General features: G+C 45.0%; 1 protein-coding gene across 1 annotated transcript in view; it reads left to right on the top strand.

The window, feature by feature from the left end:
- The window catches only part of GALNT10 (polypeptide N-acetylgalactosaminyltransferase 10), a 194576-nt gene that overhangs the window by 92198 nt on the left and 79461 nt on the right, over positions 1-22917 (top strand). Inside the window, exon 4 of the mRNA XM_036240790.1 lies at positions 17137-17303. Coding sequence (XP_036096683.1) covers positions 17137-17303 — 167 coding nt within the window. The remainder of the gene's footprint in view (positions 1-17136; positions 17304-22917) is intronic.

Below are 22917 nucleotides of genomic sequence, written 5' to 3'. Positions count from 1 at the left end.
ACAGAGGCTGGCTGGTGGGCTGGCCCACTGTCCCTGTTCCCGGGGAGAGGGGGGTTCTGTGGGCTGCTTGACAACCACACAGGGGGGCCCCTCAGGCACAGAGCTGATGGCAGTGGAGCCCCAGCTGCTGAAGTGACCCAGGGCTGAAGGTTCCTGTGCAAAGCTTCGTTGTGTGATCAGTTTCTCTCATGTAAAGATCGTCCCCGGTGGGAGTGAAAAGTCTACAATCCCGACTGCTTTCTCCAGTCCATGGGTTTAGCTTCCAGAAATGAATGAACCTGAATGGAATCTTTGTTGCAATAAAAGGCCCAAGTCTACCAGATTCCGGGTTCCATGTCCCTTTTTCGCTTTTTGTTAAATTAACATGGTTAATTTATGGAATGTGCTGAATTTCCTGAAAAGAACTTATAAACCTATATTACTATAATAGGCCAGTATTCTGTTGAGCACCTTTACACCCCCAACAGTTTACAAAAGCAACAATGGAGGGAGTCATAGCCTATTACTTTTGACAAACATGTATTAAATATATACTCTGAAAAAAAAAAAAAAGGCAGTGTTAAAGCCAACCACATTTTTAGTAGTAGTAATAATAATATTAGTGCCCCAATATGAATGTACACACAGACATTAAAAATACTCTTTAGGGGCCAAGATGGAGTAACAGGGACCAGATTTATTCTCCTGTCTGAAACAACTGAAAAATAAAAAATAAAAAGACACTGGACACCAGGAAGTGAAGGGCAGTAATCCTGAAGAGAGGGGAAACAAATGAGGAGAGCGATAAATTGTCTGCGCTATGGCCTTGAGAGAGTTTTCAAGCCTGATGCAGGGAGGGGAAACCCAGGTAGAGCCCAGGGACTTCCTGAGTTGAGTTGTGGACCTGAGAGTCCAGGGAGACCAAAGAGGCAAACAGTTCACAGGACAGCGTGCTGAAGAGGAGAGAGCTGCATGGACACCAAGCTGCAGAGATCTCCAGAAGGTCCCCTTGAGCATTCAGCAAGTTACTGATGAGCTCCTTCCTGTAAGGAAGCTCCCGAAGCCTGGGAAAGGGATCCTCCAAAAGGGTTAGAGGGGACAGTGCCCAGCTCTCGTGCATAGCCAAGAGGAGTGCTCTTCCCACCTCGCAGACTGGACCACCTTGTCCTCTGTGACTCGTGCAGAACTGGGTTGAGTGCTTAGTGGAGTGCTGCCTCACTGGGGACTAATTAGGCCTAGACTGGACCAGACTGAAAAAACATAAGTTATGACCCAGCAGGATCAAACTGTTTCTGAGTAACTTAACTGCATCCCAGGTCAAACCTCAAAAATACTTATACAAAACAAAAATATTCAGTACTAACCAGGATAAATCCAACCAAAGATGATGAGGCCTGCAAAATAAAATAGAGAAACATGGCTCATAATGCAGAAAATACTCAAAACCAACGCAGAGTTGACACAGATGTTATGATTAGTAGAGGATACTATAACTACGTTCCATGTATTGAAAAGGTTAGAGACATGGAAGATAGGAAACGACCCAAAATGAACTTATAAAAATGAAACCAACATGTCTAAGATGAAAAATACAGTAAATGGGATCAATGGTAGAAAAGATATTGCAGAAAAATAAAGGTTAGTGAACCGGAAGTTATAAGAAAAGAAACTACTCAAAACAGGGAGAAAAAATAATTTTTAAAAAATGAGTATTAATACATTACATGACTAAGTAGTTGAATATTCATGTAATTGGAGTTCATAAGGAGCAAGGAAAGTAATGGCCAAAAGTTTTTCAAACTGAATGAAATTATAAAACCACAGATCCAAGAAGCTCAGTGAAACCCAATCTCAAGAAATATAAATAAAACAACACCAAGGCACATCATAATCAAACTACTGAAAACCAGTGAAGAAGGGGAAAAAATTTTAAAGCAGACAGAGAAATAAAGCATTTTATTAATGGAGGACCAAAGATAAGGATGACAGAATTTTCACTGGAAACAATGCAAGCCAGGAACACAGTGTAGCAACAGCTTTAAAGTACTAAAAGTAAAAGCTCTGCCAACCTACAATTCTGTACCCCATGAAAATAGCTTTCAAAAGTAAAGGCAAAATAAATACTTTTAAGACACACACACAAAAAAAGCTGAAAGAATTCATCCCACCTGTCATGTACTATAAGAAATGTTAAAGGAAGTCCTTGGCGGGGGCAATACCAGATGGGAATAGGGATCTTGATTCACAAAGAATGGAGATCACTGGAAATAGTAACTATGTGGGTAAATATATACTATTTTTCTTATTGTTTAAATCTTTTAAAAAGATATCTGAAAGTGTAACCAAAAATAACAGCATATTGTTGGACTTAAAACAAAGATAAAAGTAAAGTGTATCTCAACATAAAGATTAGAGGGGAGAGACGATAATATACTATTATAAGATTCTTATACTACTTGTGAAGTGGTGAAGGTAGACTTTATATGTGAAAAATGTATGCTATAAATCCTAAAATAACAAAACAAAGAGTTATAGTTAATAAGCCAGTGAAGGAGATAAAATGGAATCATGAAAAATATTCAGTTAATCCAAAAGAAGGCAGAAAAAGAGGGGAAAAGGACCATAGGTCAGAAAGGAGAAACCGGAAACAAGTACCAAGGATGGAATTTAACCACACTGATAATAACATTAAATGTAAATGCTCTCATCATTTCTGTTAAAAGGCAGAGATTGTCAGATTAGATAAGAAAGCAAGATCCAGCTACATGCTGCCTACAAGAAACACATTTTAAATATAAATATACAAATAAATTAAAAGTAAAAGGATAGAAAAGGTCTGTCTATCATGCTAACACTAGTCACAAGAAAGCTCTAGTGGCTGATTATAAATATCAGTCAAAATAGATTTCAGAACAAAGACTATTACCAAGGGTAAAGAAGTTTATTTCATAATAATAAATGGGTCATTCATCAAGAGGACATAGCAATCCTAAACGTTTAGGCACCTAATAAGAGAGCTTCAAATTACATAAAGCAAAAACTCATAGAACTGCAAGGAGTTACAGACATAGACACAATTATGAAGTTTCAACACTTCTCTCTCAAAAGTTCATAGAACAAGTAGACAAAATCAGCAAAGAGATAGTAGACTTGAACAGCACTGTCAACCAATGTGACCCAATTTACATTTATAGAACACTCAACCCATTAGCAGCGGAGTGTACATTCTTTTCAAGTGTAGAGGGAACAACTACCAAGATAGGCCATATTCTGGACAAAAAAATAAGTATCCATAAATTTAAAAGACTTCAAGTGATACGAAATATGTTCTCCGACCACAGTGGAATAAAATTTAGAAACCAGTAACAGACAGTCTCTTAAAATTTTCTAAATGTTTGGAAACTATGTAGGTCATTCATGAATAACAGATGGGTCAGAGAAGAAATCAAAAAGAATATTAGAAAATACTTTGAACCAAATGATAATGAAATCAGAATAATATCAGAATTTGTGGGATGCTACTAAAGCAGTACTTATGGGGGAATTTGCAGTGTTAAGGACCTATACTAGCAAAGAATGGTCTCAAATTGATGACACCAGCTTCTACTTTAAGCAGAAAAAGAAGAGTAAATTAATCCAAAATAAATAGAAGAAAGGAAATTTTAAAAGATCAAAACAGAGACCAGTAAACTAGAAAACCAATAGAGGAAAATCAACAAAACCAAGAACTGGAGAAAAAAGAGAGAAGGCACAAATTACCAAGACAAGAACGAGAGGTGACATAACCAGATTCTGTCGCTATTAAGAGAATAATAAAGGAATATTCTTAACAACTTTATGCCTATAAATTCAACAACTTAGATGAAATGACAAATTCCTTGAAAGACTCAAACTAACAAAGCTTACTCAAGAGAAAATGATTAATTTGAATAGCCCTCTATCTAGTAAAGAAATGGATATTGTAGTTAAGAACCTTCTCACAAAGAAAACTCCTGGCTTAGATGGGCTCACTGGTGAATTCTACCAAACATTTAAGAAACAATACAACTTCTGTACACTCTTCCAGAAAAATAAAGAGGATGCCCTGTGGTCATCATGCTTGGCTTACAGATCCCAGTAAGCCAGGAGGAGAGTGATGAGAAGCAGGCTGGAGAGGTCTCTGGGGGTGGTCAGGGCCATGGCAGGCTTTGTCTTTTACCAAAGTGAGTAAGATGGGAAGGCCTGGAGGGCTTTGAGCGAGAACAACATGATCTGATTTTCATTTTCAAAAAATCACTTTGGTTGCTGTGTTAGGTGTAGACGGTAGATGACCAAGGGTGGAAGAGTTAGGGAGTATGTTACAGCAAGGCAGGAAAGAGTGGCAGTGACTTACACCATGATGGGAGCTGCAGAGACACACAGGCCTGCAATTTTCAGATCCTGTGCTGGGAAAGTGGAGTTGGGACCACATCTGGCAGCATATAAAAATACATGGTAGCCCTGGCCAGTTTGCTCAGTGGTTATAGCATCAGCCCTCGGACTGAAGGGTCGAGGGTTCAATCTCTGGTCAAGGACATGCACCTGGGTTGCAGGTTTGATCCCTGGCCCCAGTCAGGGTCATGCGGGAGGCAACCAATCGATGTCTTTCTCACATCGATGTTTTTCTCTCTTTCTTTCTCCTTCCTTCCACTTTATCTAAAAATCAATGGAGAAATATCCTCGGGTAAGGATTAACCAAAAAAAAATCATGACAGGATCCTTTGCTGAGTTGCTGTGTTTTTATTGTGGTTTTAATTAACTCACTTTCCTGGAATAGAAAGAAATGCCTGAGGCATGACAGATAATAAGTCCAAAAATGTCCCGAGGTCAGCTGTGGTCTGTGGTGTGGTCTAGAGTGTTTGTGGGCCATGTTCAGGTCATGGTGAGGGCGGTGCTTACCTTCTGCAAGGAGATGAATGGCTGGGGTCTCCACCCAGGCCCGCCTCTCCCCCACTGCACACCCACCGTGCTCGGAGTTTTCTCAGACCCTCCACAGAACAGCGATAGGCTCGGACGCCATATTTTGTACATGTTAGCAGTTTTCACCCTTTTTTTAAATCATAAATTGTGTGGTGGAGTAAGCTCGCTCGACACTTTTATAATGGAGTACTTTAGTATGAGATTAGCGCCCCAGACATGCCCAGGCTGTGATTGATGCCGGCTCCCTAGTTTGGCAGAGTGTTAGCCACGCATTTGTGGGGTGAGAGGGAGGGGGGCAGAAAGAGGGGCCGGTGCCTGAATGATTTGTGAGCTGCGAAAGGACAAAAATCCAGGTTTCTCTGGAGCATCACTGACTTTTCAGGAGACTTAAATCAACTCTCCTCTGAAATTAAATGACTCCTTTCTGAACAATGGTCTTTCTTTCAAGACAACAGTCATTGATCTGTAGGACCTAATATTGGGATTTAAAGGTGCTCATAAGCTTTGAAATAAAATGGCAGCCAATAAAATTTCTCAAATCTAGTTCTTTTCTGTAATTTTAAAAATAGGTTTCAATGAATTTAACCCTTGGGTTGAAATTGCAGAGATAAATGGCCTACAAGCAAAAATGGCCACCTGTCAACTGAAAATCAAATGGGCATGAGTGCCTACAATTTATGCCAGGTGGGAACCACCTGACAGCCACGTAAGCTGGTGTGTGGTCTGTGTTCTTTATCATTTGTGCAAACAGATGCATTTTCTTAGTCTAACAGAAATGGATGCTGTGCTCTCCATTAATAATATTATTTCCCGTTTATCAAGTGCTTATGTACCAGGCATTGTGCTGAGCACTTTACTAGCCTGGTCTTACTTGTTCCCACTTTAAGGTTTTGTGTGATGATACTTTTTATCCTCTCTGTTTCAACATTATCTCCTTTACAAAAACATTATCACAGCTCCTCTGTGATTCCAGTCTCTCTGAAATTATATCTAATGGGATTCACTAGCTCCATTCTACAGATGTACAAACTAAGCCCAGGAATAGTTCAGCTCTTTGCTCCATCCAGTTCATACAGCGAGTATGAAGGCAAAGAAGACTCAAACCTGGGTGCAGGCATGTGCTCTTTCTACCACATCATGCACAGACTGAGACCCGTTCTTCACAGAGAAGGAAGGAGACAGTCTTCAATTCTCATCCTTTGTGCGTGAAAGTTCTTGGACCAGGCATAGCAAGCAGGATTGGCTAGATAAATGGACACAGCCAGCAGACTACTCAGGTTGCATTTCCTTTACCACGCTTGTCCAGGAGCAGATAAATAGCACTCAGTAACACTGGCTACAGAGATGAATTTGATTGCTAAGTGGTATTGGCCTTGAAAGGGTTTAAGGGAAAAGAGAATAATGACTGGAAGATAAAGGTGTTGATCAGTTCTCTTCCTTCATTAAGATGGTATCAAGGGCAGCATGGTAAGACAAGCACAGAGCAGTTTAGTTTAGGAGCACTCTTTCTTTGAACAGAATGTAATTCCCTCCTAATTGAGAGGAGAAATCAATAGTCCCCCCCACCATATACACACCCCTCTCCATTCCTAAAATCTGCCCAGGCAATGAATGGTAACAGTTTAACTTTCTGTAAATATATGAAGAGGTTTGGGGTTTTGGTTTGTTTTACAAAAATGTGGTTGTACTATTATGTATTTTATTCTACAAGTAGCTTTGTTTGCTTAATATATTATGGTCACATTTCTAAGGTGTTTCTAATAGCTATATAATATTCCACGGAATAAAATCTATTCACCCATTCTTCTGTTGACGGGCAAACAGGTACAGGCAGAAAGGTTGTTTCCAGGTCTTTGCTTCTGGAAACAGGGGCAAAAACATCCTTGAACACGTATCTTTACATTTTTGTTTCTTCTTCTTTCCTCTTTCACGACTCATTAAGAATCTTGATAGTAAAGCCCATTTCTTCCTAATGACGTTTGCCTGGAGCTGGCATCTAACTGAGATGTGCGGTGTGGTCATTCTGGTTGTCATTTCATGCTGGTCGTTCCGGCACCTTGACTTTGCAGACCAGGTCGGTGGCCGGAGTGTCAGCCTGCATGTGGAATACACCGCTTCTTGTATCTATCTGTAGGAGGACCAGTTTTATCATGTGGAACGGCTGGGTGAAGAAACTAGGATTTTGCTCTGGGCTTTTTAAAAGAATTATTGTTTGTACAACTGTCTTACAACCAGATGTGATCTGAACAAAGTGTTTCTAAAATGTGAGTTCAGCCCTGGCCGGTTTGGCTCAGCGGTTAGAGCATCGGCCTGTGGTCCGGAGAGACCCGGGTTCGGTTCCCACTAAGGGCACGTACCTTGGTTGCAGTTTGTCCCCAGCCCTGGTTGGGTCATGTGGGTGGCAACCACTCGATGTGTCGCTTTCACGTCGATGTTTCTCTCTCTCTCTCTCTCCCTCTCACTCTGTCTGAACAAAATATCGAAAAATGTCCTCGGGTGAGGATAAAAATAAATAAATAAATAAATAAATAAATAAATAAATAAATAAATAAAATGTGAGTTCAAAGGGGAGGAAAAGACAACACACCCAAGACCCTTTACTGCTTGATCTGACGTCCCTGGTGCGGCTAAGGGGTGTGAAACTAGTGCCTAATCAATAGCAGTGAATCTGTGAGGTTCCCTCGCCTGTCTGTTTGGAAGAGGGCAGAGCAGGTGAGCGCAGCCGGCTCTCAGCAGTACCTCCCCCGAATGAAAAGGACCTTCATAAAGATGTCGTCCTGACGCATGTTGTCATAGTCATCTTCCAGCTCCACGCTGTGTGAAAGAGGAAGCCAGCACCTGTCTTGTCCCTTATCGAAGCCCCACCCCCTTACTTGGAAGACAGAAGGGGTGGACTAGGCCCTCCTAACTCCAGTTCAGCCCAGCAACCATTCATCGCCTACTCATACAGGGCGCAGGGCTAGACGTGTGGATGCACCACTCATAATGCCTTCACTCTTTCCAGGCTTTTTAAATTCATTCTTCACCTCACACTCAGATTCAAGGAGGAAAAAGTTACCATAATTTATTACAGCTTATATTATATGTCTGCTCCCCAGTTTGACTCTGTAGCCCATGGAACAGGGCCAACAACATGTTCCTCACCATTATAATCCCAGGGCATAGCATAGTGTGCATCACAGAGTAGGTGCTCAGCGAACTTTCTTGAATACACAAATGATTGAAGGAGTAAACAGATGAGAATGTTTTGAGCCATGAGCTGGCTGCAGCCTGGGGTACCAAGAGGGACTACATGTCTACAAGAGCAGAACTCTTGCTGAAGCCCCACCGAAGCCTCGTGCCCATTTCTGCAATGGCCATCCCAGACCCCGTGAGAACTGCAGTCAGGAGCAATCTGTGCGCTGAGCTCTACACATCGACCCTTCTCTGTGGACAGAGCTAACTACTTCTCCCTCCACAGGGCTGTTTTAAATGTACAGTCTCACCTAGTTCTCATGGCATTCTCATGGTGTCACCATCCCCCGTTCACAGATGAGGAAGCTGAGGCTCAGCAAGGGATGGAACCCATCCCCGGGTCTCACGGCTACAGAGTGGCAGGTCCAGAGCACTCCTAATTCCTTAGGCACATACAGTGTCAGATTTGTTAAGCTGACTTGCATTTTAATTTGGTCTGAGGATAATGTCCTCAGAGAATCCTGGGGAATTAAAGGTGTTTTATAATTCCCTTCAAAATGGGGTTGGGCTGTTCTGTGTCACAGTTGGCTCAGAGAGATTTCTGCAATGCTTCCCTTTGATTTCTTTTATATTCTGGTGTTCCAGCGGTGAACCCTGAGGGCACATGTTAAGGGCCAGTATATTGGATTCATCTTTGTGTCCCAAGAGCTCAGGCTCCTTTGGGAAATGTTAAGTTGGGGGCTGCTCAGTCACCAACAAGCTAAGTTAGCTCCCAGTCCTCCAGCTGTCTCCTGTTCCCAACGGCAGCCCTGAGCCCAGGCCACCTTCTCCACGTCCGGGAATGAGCAAAGCTCTCTTCCTGCAGCAGGAAAGGGGTCTGCGGCCTGTCAGGTCAGAAATGACTCCTAGGTAGTAGTAGTTTCTGCCTGGCCTTCGGAAACCATCATTAGGTCCAAAATAGATTCATTCAACCAAAAGGGCTAAGAGATCATCCCGTTATATCATCGGGGATTCTTTTAGTTACAAGTGACAGACACCTAACTCAAACGGACTTAAAACATGTAACTGAAAAGGCCAGGAGTAGACCTTGACGTCAGCCATGGTCCCTAAATGATGCCAGCAGGAACCTCTCTCTCCAACTCTTGGCTCTGTTTTCTATTCTGTTAACCATTTCAGGACAGGGAATGGTCCACATGGTGGCCCAGGCAGACCAGACTGATACATTCCTGAGCTTACCTCGCTCCCAGCTGTCTCAGCAAAGATTTACTCTGATTTGCAGGTGCCCATCCCTGAACCCATCACTGTGGCAGAGGAAATACAATGCTCTGATTGGCTGAGCCAGGCTCTCTTGCCCACCCTCAAGGAAAGCAAGGACCTCCCCCTAAGCCTTATAGAAATGAGGGGTGATAGATTCCCCCAGGAAAATCGGGATGCTATTACCAAAAGAACAGGAATACAGGAACAGGAGAAGGAATACAGAGCAGGCACGCACAACTTCCCATTGCGTCAGTCCCGCCCCTGATTGACACAGGTCCAGGGAGAAGAGGGACTTGCATTGTTGCATGGCAGGGCAGACTCTGGAAGCCAGGACTTCAGGCTCCTGCTTAGTCACCTCAACTTTTGGTTTTGACCTATTTCGTCTTCTTTTTGCTTCTATAGTTAATAGCATTGACACATTATTCCTATAAAAATATAATATGTATAAAGGGCAGATGGATTTAAACCCAGGCTCCAGCCCTTGCCAGCTATTTGACCTTAACAAGTCACTTCTCTCTGCCTTCTTCCCTCTTGGTAATAGAGACAATGATAGCCCCTACCTCCTTGAGCATTATGACAGTGGAATGACATTAATCCATCTGAAGTACTAGGAACATTGCCTGGCACAATGGACATCCTTAACAGATAATTTCTGTTAGCATTGCCTTATCAATATTATCTTCCACATTATTTTTAACTGCTTATCAGTAGTCTGTAGTTTGCATTTTCACATTTATTGGCTCTTTCCCTGGTGACAGACATTCACTTGGTTTGTACTCCTTTTGCTGTTTCAGTATGTGCCAGGGAGCACCTCCGATCGCACCTCCTTGGCCTCGTGCCGTGCACCGCTAGCTTGGCCCTGTTGGGGTGGGGTCCTCATCAGACTGTGACCCAGACGACGGGGATGCTTGTGCAGAGAGCAGCATGTTTTTCACTCAGGTCTTAGTTGTAAGGCTGGAAACTCCACAGGTGCCTCTTCTTTTATGATGCCATCTGGGGCCAGAAACATTGAGCCAAGAGGGCATGGAGAGTGTGCGAGCTGGAAGTTTCACCGTGTCACTGCTTTGACCCTCTGCCAGGGCATCGCTGTCTGACCCTGCCCACGAGTGGCTCTTCCAGGTGTCTCTGGGGCCATGCTGCATCTGGGAGCCCACAAAGATTTGGATGCCGTGTTGTAGAAACAGACACGTTCAGAGAAGAGCGTAGAGGTCGGCCACAGGTGTCAGCGTCAGGCAGGGTGCTGCTGTCGTTATCAGTTGTCCTTTAGCTTTTCTGTGGTTTCCAGACTGAGCAGTTACCACCTTTGTTATTTTAAATAGATACTATCTAGATTTGAGTCCTGGATCCAAGTCACTTGCCTTTCTGGGCTGTTTTTCTTCCCTGGAAAGTGGAAAACGGGGTGAACACTCCCTGGTTGGTCTCCCACCCAGGGGCTGGTGCAGATAAGGAGAGATAAGGAAGAGTGTTTTGTGAACCATCAGGCACAGTGAACCGTGGGGAGGCAGATGTTGTTATTGTCTGATCCTAGCCAAACCCTTTCACCGGGAGCAGCGCCCTAGTTTCCTCTTCCTGGAGACCACGCTCCCTCGGCTGCTATCTGAAGGCGACGGCAGGGGGCCGCTCTTTGTTTGCCGCACACAAAGGAACTGGGCGTATGCCACCACCCAGTGTTGACACCTCAGGACCCAACATGCAGGCAGGTCTTAAAGGGGACTGCTAAGATGGGGGTGTCCCTGCGGTGGCTGGTGGCCTTTCATCGCCATCCCCAGCCCTCCTCTGTCTGCTGGGATCTGAGGCCTAATAAAAGGAGGAGAAACGGGGCTTTTGGCAGAAGCTCCCAACCGGAAGGTGGCCCGTGGGCAGGTCTGCAGAACCAAGTTTCCTGCTGGATGCTGGAGGGATGTTTCAGCATGTCACACAACTTTTTTTTTTTTTTTAATTTAAACAAAGAGTCTCTACTAAACTGGGACCAAACTACTGACTAGTGCCCGTGGCAAAAGTCAAAATGCCATTTTGGGCTTATTTAGGAAATAAATGGATGGATGGATGGATGGATAGGAGAGGAAGCAAAAGAGAGGAGACCAAAAGAAGGAAAACAGGCACATTATCATTCAAGCTGAGCCTTTTATTTGAGTTCTGCGTAGTCTTCAGTTCCACGATTGGATTAAAGTAGAAGTGAATTTAGTCTATTGTGGCAGTGTCTACTTCTCTTACTATATGGTGGTGTTCATATGTTATCTCCTGGCAGGCTGTGGGGCCCAGCTCTGGGGTTTCAGAGAGCCAGGGCTCTGCTGGGAAATAGCTCTATTGTATTTCACCCCTTGGACTCCAGGCAATTTATTACAGCTAACCCCCGCCCCTCACCCTCACCCCCACCCCTTACATGCTGTGTCAATCAAGTAAGCCTCCCGTGAAACTGAATGGAAGGCAGGACCTTTTGTAGAAGACGAGTTGTCATCTGTTTTTCTTGGCCACAGAGGACTCAGTTGACTTAAAGGAAAGAGATTTTTAAGAAGAGTTGCTTTTGACTTCCGGTCAAGATGGTGGCGTAGGTAAACGCGGTATCGCGTCCTCCCACAACCACATCAAAGTTACAACTAAACTACATAACAACCATCATTCAAAACCGCCTGAAATCAAGCTGAATGGAAGTCGTACAACTACGGAACTAAGGAAAAAAAAAAAGCAGCTACATCCAGACCGGTAGGAGGGGCGGCGGCGCGAGGGGGGGCGGCAGCGGAGCGCGCAGCGGCAAGACGGGCTGGTCCCACACCCAAGCGTGGTGGATAAAAATCAGGAGGATCCCGCGGCTTGGAAGGTCCTTCCTGAGGACTGAGGGGTCCCCGTCCCACACCAGGTGTCCCGTTCAGGGTTCCAGTGCCAGGAAGAGAAGTCCCCATAACTTCTGGCTGGAAAAACCAGCGGAAACTGAGGCTCAGGGAAGCTGAAGCGGCTGGAGCCCCAGGCAGCTCCTTAAAGGGCCCGCGCACGGACTTATCGGACTCTCTCCCTCTGAGCTCGGAGGGGAGGCAGCTCGAGGGGCACCAGAGACACACAGGGAAGAACTGAGCTGTTTGGCACTGGAGCGAGAGCTGGAGAGGGGGCTTCCTCGGGGACAAACGTGCTGTCAGAGGCCTTTGTTCCTTTGGTGAGCCCTTCCCGGGGGCGGCAGACAGAAGCCATATCTGGGACTCCAGTAACCTGGCTCACACTGGTAGCCCCGCCCTGCTGACTCCCTGAGGCCCCGCCCCACCCAACTTTCAAGCCCACCCAAGCTGTTGCCAGTTGCTTAACCATAGGATTGGCCGGTCTTGGATCCTGCTTCAGGTTTTTCCTAAATTCTTTCAAACGAGCAGCACCGGGTCTCAGCGAGCCCCATACCTCTCATTAAGTAACACACAGAAACAAACACAGGGAGGCAGCCAAAATGAGGAGACAAAGAAACAGGTCCCAAATGAAAGAACAGAACAAAACCCCAATAAAAGAACTAAGCGAAAGGGAGATAAGCAACCTAACAGATACTGAGTTCAAAATACTGCTTATAAGGATGCTCAATGAACTTAGTGAGAACCTCAGTGAACTTAGGGAGGGCATCAAGAGCATAAAAAAGTACCAGTTAGAAATCATGGATACACAGTTAGAATTAAAGGAGGCATTAACTGAAATAAAGAATAATTTACACAGCTTCAATAATAGAGTATGTAGATCCAAGGAGCAAACCATCGATTTGGAATATAAGGAAGCAAAAAATCCCCAATCAGAAGAGCAAAAAGAAAAAAGAATCCAAAAAAATGAGGATAGAGTAAGGAGCCTCTGGGATAACTTCAAGCGTGCCAACATTCGCATCTTGGGGGTGCCCGAAGGAGAAGAGAGAGAGCAAGAAATCGAAAACCTGTTTGAAACAATAATGGCAGAAAACTTTCCTAACTTGGTGAAGGAAACAGACATACAAGTCCAGGAAGCACAGAGAGTCCCAAACAAGATGAACCCCAAGAGGCCCACACCAAGACACATCATCATCAAAATGCAAAAGGTTCAAGACAAAGAGAGAATCTTAAAAGCAGCCAGAGAAAGGCAGCTAGTTACCTACAAGGGAGTACCCATTAGGCTGTCAGCTGATTTCTCAAAAGAAACTTTGCAGGCCAGAAGGGAGTGGCAAGAAATATTCAGAGTGATGAAAACCAAGAACCTACAACCAAAATTACTCTATCCTGCAAAGCTGTCATTTAGAATCGATGGACATACAAAAACTTTCCCAGACAAGAAAAAGTTAAAGGAGTTCATCACCACCAAACCGTTATTATATGAAATGATGAAGGGTCTTTTTGAAGAAAAAGATAAAATGTATGAACAAACAAAATGGCAATGAATACATATCTATCAACAATGGAATCTACAAACAAAATGAACAGGAAGAACTGAAACATTCTCATAGATACAGAGAACATTTTATTGGTTGCCAGTTGGGAAGGGGGTTGGGGGAATGGGTGAAAAAGGTGAAGGGATTAAGAAGCACAAACTCATTGCTAGGCTGACAAACCTCAAAGGGAAAGGGGTTGGGGGGGTGGGAAGAAATAAGCCAAAGAACTTATATGCATAACAAATGGACACAGACAATAGTGTGGGAAAAGGTGGGAGGGGGGCGGGAGTGGGGAGGAGGGGGTCAATGGGGGAAAAATGTGGAACATCTGTAATACATTTTACATCCAACAATAAAGATTTGGAAAAAAAAAAAAAAAAAAAGAAGAGTTGCTTTTGTTTATTTGTGAAGGCTGATACAATGAAGTTGGAGAAGGCTGGCTGGAATGATTAAAGGGGTGAGGAAAGGGGAGGAGAAGGGCTGTATGAAGCCAGGTGGAAGAATAAGAAGGGAATGCAAGAATTCCAGAGGTCCCGGGGGGAGAGAGAGGCTGCCGTGTCCATCAGAACTGGACTGCCAGAATTAGAGGAGTCCGGCTCGCACAGCTGGAACTGAGCTCACCGCCGGAATCCAAGAGCTTAATCCTCTGCCCCCGCTTCCCTTGGTGCCTCTAGCAGAGAGAATTCGAAACTCAGGAGACCATGAACCCTGACCCAGTCTTCCCCCCAACATTTCTTTCTAAAAATTATCAAACATACAGAAAAGTTGACAGAATTGTACACCGAAAGCTCAAGTTCTCACCATTCAGATTCTGCGATTAACATTCCTCGTCTGACTTGATCACATGTCTATCCATCCCTCTCTCCATCCATCAATCCATTTTATTTTTTGATACATTTCAAAGTAAGTTGCCAAGAGACCCTGGCACATTCTGACAGCTAAACAGTGGATTGCGGTGGCATACCAAAGGAGAGATTTTGCTGTTACGTTCATTGCCCCAGATGTCACAGATTTCACCCCAAAACAACTTACCAGCCTTGTGGAGCTTCCTCCCATGATGCCGTTTACTTCTGGGCTCTCAACTTCAGATGTCTCCAGGGGCCAGGGAGGTGATGCGAGGGAGTGAAGCAGCCCTGGTATAAGGCTGTGGGGAGTGGGGAGAGCTGAGGGCCTGGAGAGCACCTGCCCCATGGAGACAGGCAGGCGTCCATTGTCAACTCCAGCCCATGGCTGCCATGAGAGACTCATTAGGGCTTTTATGTGAAATCTTTCACATTTTAAATGTTTGTAAATAATGCTTACTTACTGGGCAAAGAGTATCAAGGATGACTCCTCGTGTATGAGTATTCTAACTGCTATAACAAATTACCAGTTATCAACACAAATTTATTCTTAACAGTTCTGTAAGTCAGAATTCTGACATGGGTCTTATTGGGCTAAATCAAGGTGTTGGCCAGACATTTCTTTCTGGGAGCCCTTACTAGGGAAATGATGCTTATCTGCATTGTTGGCAGAATTTAGTTATGAGGAGCGAGACTCCCATTTTCTTGCAGACTATCAGCTGAGGAACCATTTCCAGCTTCTAAAGGCCACCCACCTTCCTTGACTCATGACCCCCTTTCTCCATCTTCAAAGCCAGCAGTGGTGGAGTCTCTCTCACACTTAAAATCTGTATTCCTTCCTTCTCGTCTCCCTTACCAAGCCAGAAATGTTGTCTGCTCTTAGGGACCCCTGTGATTACACTGGGCCCACCTGGCTAATTCAGTTTTCTCAAATTCATCTCATGGTTCTTAACCTTAATCACATCTGCAGGTTACCTTTTGCCATGTAAAGTAACACGTTCACAGCTCCTTGGGATTAAGGCTTGGACATATTCAGGGACTGCTACTCTGCCTACTACAACTGATTTCTGGCTAGAGACACAAGATAAACAGTTTTTTATTCCCTTTGAGCCTGCCTGGTCTCAGGTTCCCTCTTCTGGACCCTGGGAAAATTTCTAATATCCCTAATGAAATACATTTCATAGATAAAGAGAAATGAAGGGCAAAAGGAATCTTATGTTTTCTGTAATCATATTGTTAGCAGAAATATTGGTATTGTTTTCCTGAAACTATTATATATTATAGGAAAAAGTAACTATGTTAATGTTAACAACCTAGATTTTTAGCAAAAGAGATAAAACCAGACTGATATTACAAGAAAAGAAAAATACAGACCAATATCTGTGATGAATATAGATGGAAAAATCATCAACAAAGTACTAGCAAACAAAATAGCAACAGATATGAAAGATTATACACCATGATCAAATAGACTTTATCTTAGGAATGCAAGGTTGGTTCGATGTAATATACTAGATTAATAGAATAAAAGCCAAAACCCATATAATCATCTCAATTGACACAGAAAAAGCATTGGGCAAAACCCAGCACTTCATGATAAAAACATTCGACAAACTAGGAATAGAAGGGAACTTCCTCAACCCAATAAAGAGCATCTGTGAAACATCTATACTAACATTATATTTAATAGTGAAAGACTGAAAGCTTTTCCTCCTAAGATTAGCAACAAAATAAGGATGTCTGTTCTTGCCACTTCTGTTCAACATTGTACTGGAGTTTCTAGCCACAGCAATTAGACAAGAAAAAAAAAAGCCATCTAGATTGGAAAGAAAGAAGTAAAACTATCTCTATTTGCAAATAACATTCTCTTGTATATGGAAAATCCTATAGAATCCATACACAAAAAATTAGAACTAATAAATGAGTTCAGCAAGATTGCAGGGCACAAGTTCAATATACAAAAATCAATTGTATTTCTATACAGCAAGGAACAATTTAAAAATGAAATGCATATTTATTAGACATTTCTCCAAAGAAGATGTACCATTGGCCAATAGCACATGAAACTATAGTTAACATCATTAGTCTAGAAAAATGCAATAATGAGATACCACTTCACACCCACTAGGATGTCTCCACACACTCAAGAGTTGGCGAGCATGTGGAGAAATTGGAACCCTCATAATTGCTGGAGGGAATGTAAAATGGTGCTTCCACTTAAAAGATAGCTTGGTAGTTACTTTAAGAGTAATCATGGAGTTACTTTATGATCCAGCAATTCTACTCTAAGACTAAAACAAGTTCATCCATGTGCAGCACAGAACCCCAGCGCTGCTCCATCAGCACTGGCTGTCATCGTTTTGGGTCTTGTATACTTATCCCTGTACTGTGTGCAGGGATTGGAGGCAGGACTTCAGGATGCCAAGTACAAGATGGTTCTGAAGTGACAGAGTCTCTGACTTTCACTTGTTCCCTGAAGGCTGGAGAGGAAGTGGGATTTGCAGTTAGCCAAACCATGTGCCTGAGTTCTCTTGACAAGATGAGAGCTGAACCTGTCCTCTCCCTGTCCCCTGTGTCTCCCTCTAGCTGCAACAGCAAACGCTACCTGGAGACGCTCCCCAACACCAGCATCATCATCCCTTTCCACAATGAGGGCTGGTCCTCCCTCCTCCGCACCGTCCACAGCGTGCTGAACCGCTCACCCCCGGAGCTGATCGCCGAGATTGTGCTGGTTGATGACTTCAGTGATCGAGGTAGGGCCCATCCCACCCAGTTCCTGCCCCCTGTGTTCATCCTGTGACTTACTTGTCACAGGGGTGACAGGTTTTCCCTTCTTCAGCAGCACCAATATATGGGCACCACCCACAGATGCTTGCTGTGAGCCAGGCTGTGAACCTGGCACCGTACACACATTATCTTATTTAGTCCTCACAGCAACCCATGATGTAGGTTCTATTTTTATCCCATTGATATCACTGGAGAAATGTATCAAATTGAAAACAACAGAAAACTTGATAAACATTAGCTCAAATAAGTAAGGGGTTTCTTTATTTATTTATTCAATCATTCATTTTACGATAAGATTCAGGATTGGTACAGACGCTTAAGGCTATCGTCAAAGAACCAACCAGTCTTCTGTCTTTCTGCTTCCTCATCCTCATGGTCACAAAATAGCTGCTGTACCTCAGGAAGGAGGAGGAAGGGCAAAGAGAACCAAGCTTCCTCCTTACAAGACTTTGCCTTCTTATTCAGGAAAGACTTTTGACCACAACCCTAACATCTGGCCACCCCTGTCTGCAAGGGTGGGCCAGGGGAGTGTTTACTTTGGGGCCTCTTTAGTAGAGGAAGGAAAGAGAGAAGTGAATTAGAGAAGGTGTTAAATGAACCCCCACAGTATATGCCACACCATTTAACAGATGAGAAAACTGAGGCTCAGAGGTTAAGGGACTTACCCTTGGTCATGCAGTTCTTAAGTGGTAATGTGGTGATCAGACCATGTCTGTCTGGCCCCAAGAATGTGGTCTTAACCATTAGACCACACTGCCCTGCAGCCAGTAGCCTCGAGCTTATTCTTTGTATCAAAGGTCTTCGTTGCAAAATCAGGAGAAATATTTTCCTCTGCTCACCTTCTTGTGGAGGCTCTAAGAAATAGTGAAGGGGGGAGCCTAAGTGCACTCCAGAATAATCGAGGCTGACCTCCCGGCCAACCCATTTGTAATCCTGCACTCTTAATTACATGCCTTTAGTACAGAGGCCACACACACACCTTACACTCAGTTCCTACCACCTCTAAAAGTCTTTCTAACTCTTGGCCTACGCTCATTCTCATGGGACCCTTTACTTTTCCTTCTTAGCATTTATCGCAGGCAAAATTAAATTACAAATAAGTATAACGTGTAAACATTGTGTGTGTTAAACATTGCCTGGTTGCATGTCACCCCTGCTAGACTGTACCTTCTAAGAGCGGGGGCTACCACATTGGTCTCGTTCACTCATCAAACATATATGCTTGATGAATGAATGATCAGAGCTCTCTCTCTGTTCCCTAATACTTGGCCACCATGGTTTCAGAACGTCCAGCACCTAATATGAGATTTATCTGTGTCCCTGAAACGAGGTCCGTGAGCCCACTGAAGCCAGGGGTGTGGCTCCTGGTCTCCATAGCCCCATTCTTTAGCAGAGAGTCTGGTGGTCACTAGACCATTTCTGGTCTAGAAGTAGGCGATTCATAAATGTTTGTGAATTAGTGAATGAATGAATGGATAAGGAGGGGAAGGAGGGAGGAACTGTATGGCAGCTACATCCACACACACAGAAAACCATCCTAGCAACAGGGCCGTCCTAGCAACAGTTACATCTGTGATCCTGCCCTGTCATTTACCAAGATCTGTGACGTTGACCCAGTCACCTGACCTCTGTGCTTGAATTCCCTCATCTGTAAAGTGGGACCACAACAGTACTTACCCCAAGGTGGCTATGGCTAGAAAGTGAATGATATGTAAAGTTACTGTATGTAAAGTGTTTAGGATGGCACCGTGCACATAGTGAACACTAGAAGTAAACACTGAAGCTTGGTATCATTATTGATATCATCTATGACTGGTTCTGAGAGGGGGAGTCGGGGATAAATGTGCAGACATGGAGGTGCAGGTACAGTCTTCCCCTTTCTGTGGGTGAAAGGGCTCTTCAAATTATAAAATACTAAACAAATGTCCCCTTGTCTCACCTCCTACCTAAACTGTCTCCTGCCCATTCACCATTCAGAAAGCATTTCAATGCGCCAGGCCCGTACATTATCCCGTTTATTCTTTATTGATTTTAGAGAGAGAGGAAGGGAGAAAGAGAGAGAGATAGAAACATCAATGAGAGAGAACATCGATGGGCCCCCTCCTGCATGCTCCCCACTGGGGATTGGGCCCACAATCTGGGCATGTACCCTGACCGGGAATAGAACCGTGACCTCTTAATGCATGGGTCAGTGCTCAACCACTGAGCCACACCGGCTGGGCTATCCTGATTATTCTTGACAACAACCTCTGAGGGAAACCTTGGGATCCTTGGGTCTGTGGTGAGGAGCTGGGGTTAAGTGACTTGCCCAGAGACACACAGACAGTGAGTGAACACCCAGGCCTGTGGACTCAAAGCCCAGGACCCCTGCTCTTGTTATTAAGTGCCTTTGAATTGGCTCCGACTCCTGGTGATCCTGTGAATGAGTGATGTCCACCATGTCCTGTCTTCAACAGCTCTACTCAGCTCCTGCAGGCTCTTTCCCGTGGCTTCCTTTATGGAGTAAATCTGGCTCGTATGTGGTCCTTCCCCTTCCCAGCCACCTTCTGTTTTTCCCAGCATTATTGTCTTTTCCAGAGCACCCTGCCTTCTCCTGACGTGCCCAAAGTAGGACAGCTTCAGTTTCCTCATTTCTACCTCCAGTGATGATTCAGGCTTAATTTACTCTGGGATCCACTTGTTCATCTTTCTGGTGGGCCAGGCTGCCGTAAAGCTCTCTCCAACACCATGTTCCAAATGAATCCATTTTTTTCCTGTCTGCCTTCCTCACTGTTCAATTTTCACGTCTGTACATAGTCATTGGGAATACAGGTTGTGAGTGACCTCCACCACTGCCTCTTTCTCCCTCTCTTCTGCTTCCCTTTCCCAGTCTCCTCTCCCAACCCCAGCCTTCTCCCAGTTTGGGCTCCCCAAAACCACAGGCCAGGGACTCGCAGTCGGACAGGTGAGCGCATTGCTTGTGTGATGACATGGTTCCGTGTCCTGTGCTGCAGCATAAGCAGCCTCTGCACCTTGGGGCGAGCACCAAGCCTTCTCTCAGTATGGGCTGCCTGCCCCGGGCAGGCTCACCGCCAGGGTCGTTCTTGAGGGTCACAGCAGCGAGGGTTGCACTCACTGACTGTCGCTCTCTGTGCACCAGACCGGGCAGGGCTCTCTGCACTAGAGCACGCCAAGCTCCCTCCTGCCCGGGGACTCCCGTGCTGCTCTCCACCTGGACATCCTCTGCCCAGCTCTTCCCACGGCTGCCTCCTCTCACACCATCTTCAGTTAGGTCCCCCGTCACTACACTAGTCGCTGTTCTCCACGTGTGATTGCGTGGCTGGTTGTCGACCTGTTCGTGTCAGTCTTCCTCACTAGACCATTTCTGGTCTAGAAGCAGGCGATTCATAAATGTTTGTGAATTAGTGAATGAATGAATGAATGAATGAATGAATGAATGAATGAATAAGGAGGGAAGGAGGGAGGGAGGAACTGTATGGCAGCTACATCCACACACACAGAAAACCATCCTAGCAACAGGGCCGTCTTCAGCCAGTGAGATAGACGTGGCTGTGGAAGACACAGCCATTTCTTCTGCGACTGCTGCTGGCCACATCTTTGTGTTACTGGCGCAGGTCCCTGTCACCTGTTTTTTGAAGCATCCGCTGTCCTGGGGATGGACCCACAATACTTGACAGGTCCCTCTCTGAGCAGCCCAAGGTGTTAGCCCTGCAGAGGTAGAAGAAACCAAGCATCAGCTAGATTGGAAACCAGCATTTCTCCTTGTTTGATGACAAAAGAATTTCGAGATCATCTAAGCTACTAGCTATCACCCTGGGCCTCAGAGCAGTTGAGGGCCCAGGAATGCCTTGGGGAACCCTGTGAGGGGTATGGAGAACCTCACGGGAGCAGGTGGGGCTCAGGTGCCTCTCCTGGCTTGGTCTGCATTTGATTTCTGAAAAATCGTTCACTATGAGGAGGGCCACTGCTTAAAAATGTGTGGAGATCACCGCTGTCACTCAGCCTGTTCGTTTTACAAGTGGGAGACCCAAGGCCCGAGCAGTGGGCAGGCTTAGCTCAGAGCACACAGCCAGCCGGTCGCAGAGGGGACGAGGCTGCCGTTTCCAGGCTCCTAGAACAGTCTCGTCCCTCCTCGCCTCGGCGGATTCCGTGGAACATCTGCAGAAATGCATTAGTCCTTTCTGTCCCCAAGGACATTTCTCAATAAATTACTTTTTCATTGTATTAAAGAGCAAACTTCCTGCTAGACAATAGCTCATTATCAAGTACAGCCAGTCCTGGGCTATGATGGTTCGCACCTCTAATCTCCCAGTTTCCTTAATGTTATACTCAGGATAAAAATAACATGGACACCTCCCCCCGCCCCCATAAAAAAAAAAAGTGCCAATCTTGAGAAAGACTAGGTAAATTTTACAAGAGTGACGTTCTGCAAGTGCATCTATTTCCCCAGAGAGCAAAAATATGAATCCAGCGTGGTGCCATCCCCACACCCCGATGAGAGAGAGGAGACCAGACACCGTCCCATTTCACAGATGACCATGAAGACCATCCCTGCATGTCACCCCGTTTTCTTGATGACTCATGCGCAGAACCCAGAGGACTCTGGCCTCCCGCCCCTCCATCCTTCTCACCAGCCGGCAGTGTGCGACCTGCCGTTTTTCAGAAAAGCAATCATTATTCTTGTTTGAAGAAGCAATTCTCAAGGCAGCTTTGGGAGAGAACTTACTCAGCAGTGATTGTCTTAAAAATGAGATTTGGGAGAAACAATTTCAGAGTTATGGAGAGGCTTGTCTCAAGCACGGCAGATACGGGCCACCGCAAAAGACATTTCTCTGAACCACATGAGCAGGGGCAGTTCTGAGTTGAAAACCATAGACACTAACTACAGGCTGGGTTGGCGCTGCCTTGCAGAAGGCATTTTCCTCTGAAATGAGTCTCCTCCAGGATCCTCGGGGCAACTCATTGAAATTCAGCTAAGGGTCGAGACCTTGGGTAGGAGACAAAATTGGAGCAGCTGAATTCTTGAAATCCGATCCAGAGCTCTGCAGGCAGCGCTGGGGACCGGAGTGCAGGCTCTTGACACCGGAGGGATCCTGGCCGTGCCTACAAATCGGGCACTGCAGACCCAGGGGTCTCCAGAAGCCCTGCGATTGTGTGAGCTTTGCTTGAGGATTAGGGGGATGTGGGATGTTTCTGGACTTGGGAGAGAGAGGTGAGGGTGTAGGGCGGCAGACCGGCCTCCGGGTTGCACTGCCCGGAGGGGAGATTTTCATTAGAAAACACAAGAAAGGTTTTTGTTCATTTCTTTCTTTCTATTCCTCTTCTCCGTCCCCTCCCCACTCTCTAACAGTATTGGTTTTCTAGAGAAACGGGATATGTCGTCTGGGAAGGGTTGTTGTCTTCGGACGCAGTGCAGGCTGCCTGTAGTGATGGGACACAGAAGTGAAAGGCTTTGGTACGCGCTCACTGATAGTAGTTTCCCCATCTCAACTTTCTGTCAACACATAAACAGACAAGAAGGTACCTAGGGATGGGCTCCCTAAAAGAACTTCTTTAAAAAAAAAAACATGTTTTATTGAT

This window comes from Molossus molossus, unplaced genomic scaffold (genome assembly GCF_014108415.1).
Source record: "Molossus molossus isolate mMolMol1 unplaced genomic scaffold, mMolMol1.p scaffold_m16_p_4, whole genome shotgun sequence".
In the NCBI taxonomy this organism is placed as follows: domain Eukaryota; kingdom Metazoa; phylum Chordata; class Mammalia; order Chiroptera; family Molossidae; genus Molossus; species Molossus molossus.
Note: the sequence above shows the minus strand (reverse complement) of the source record. Positions and strands in the feature narration are given on the sequence as shown.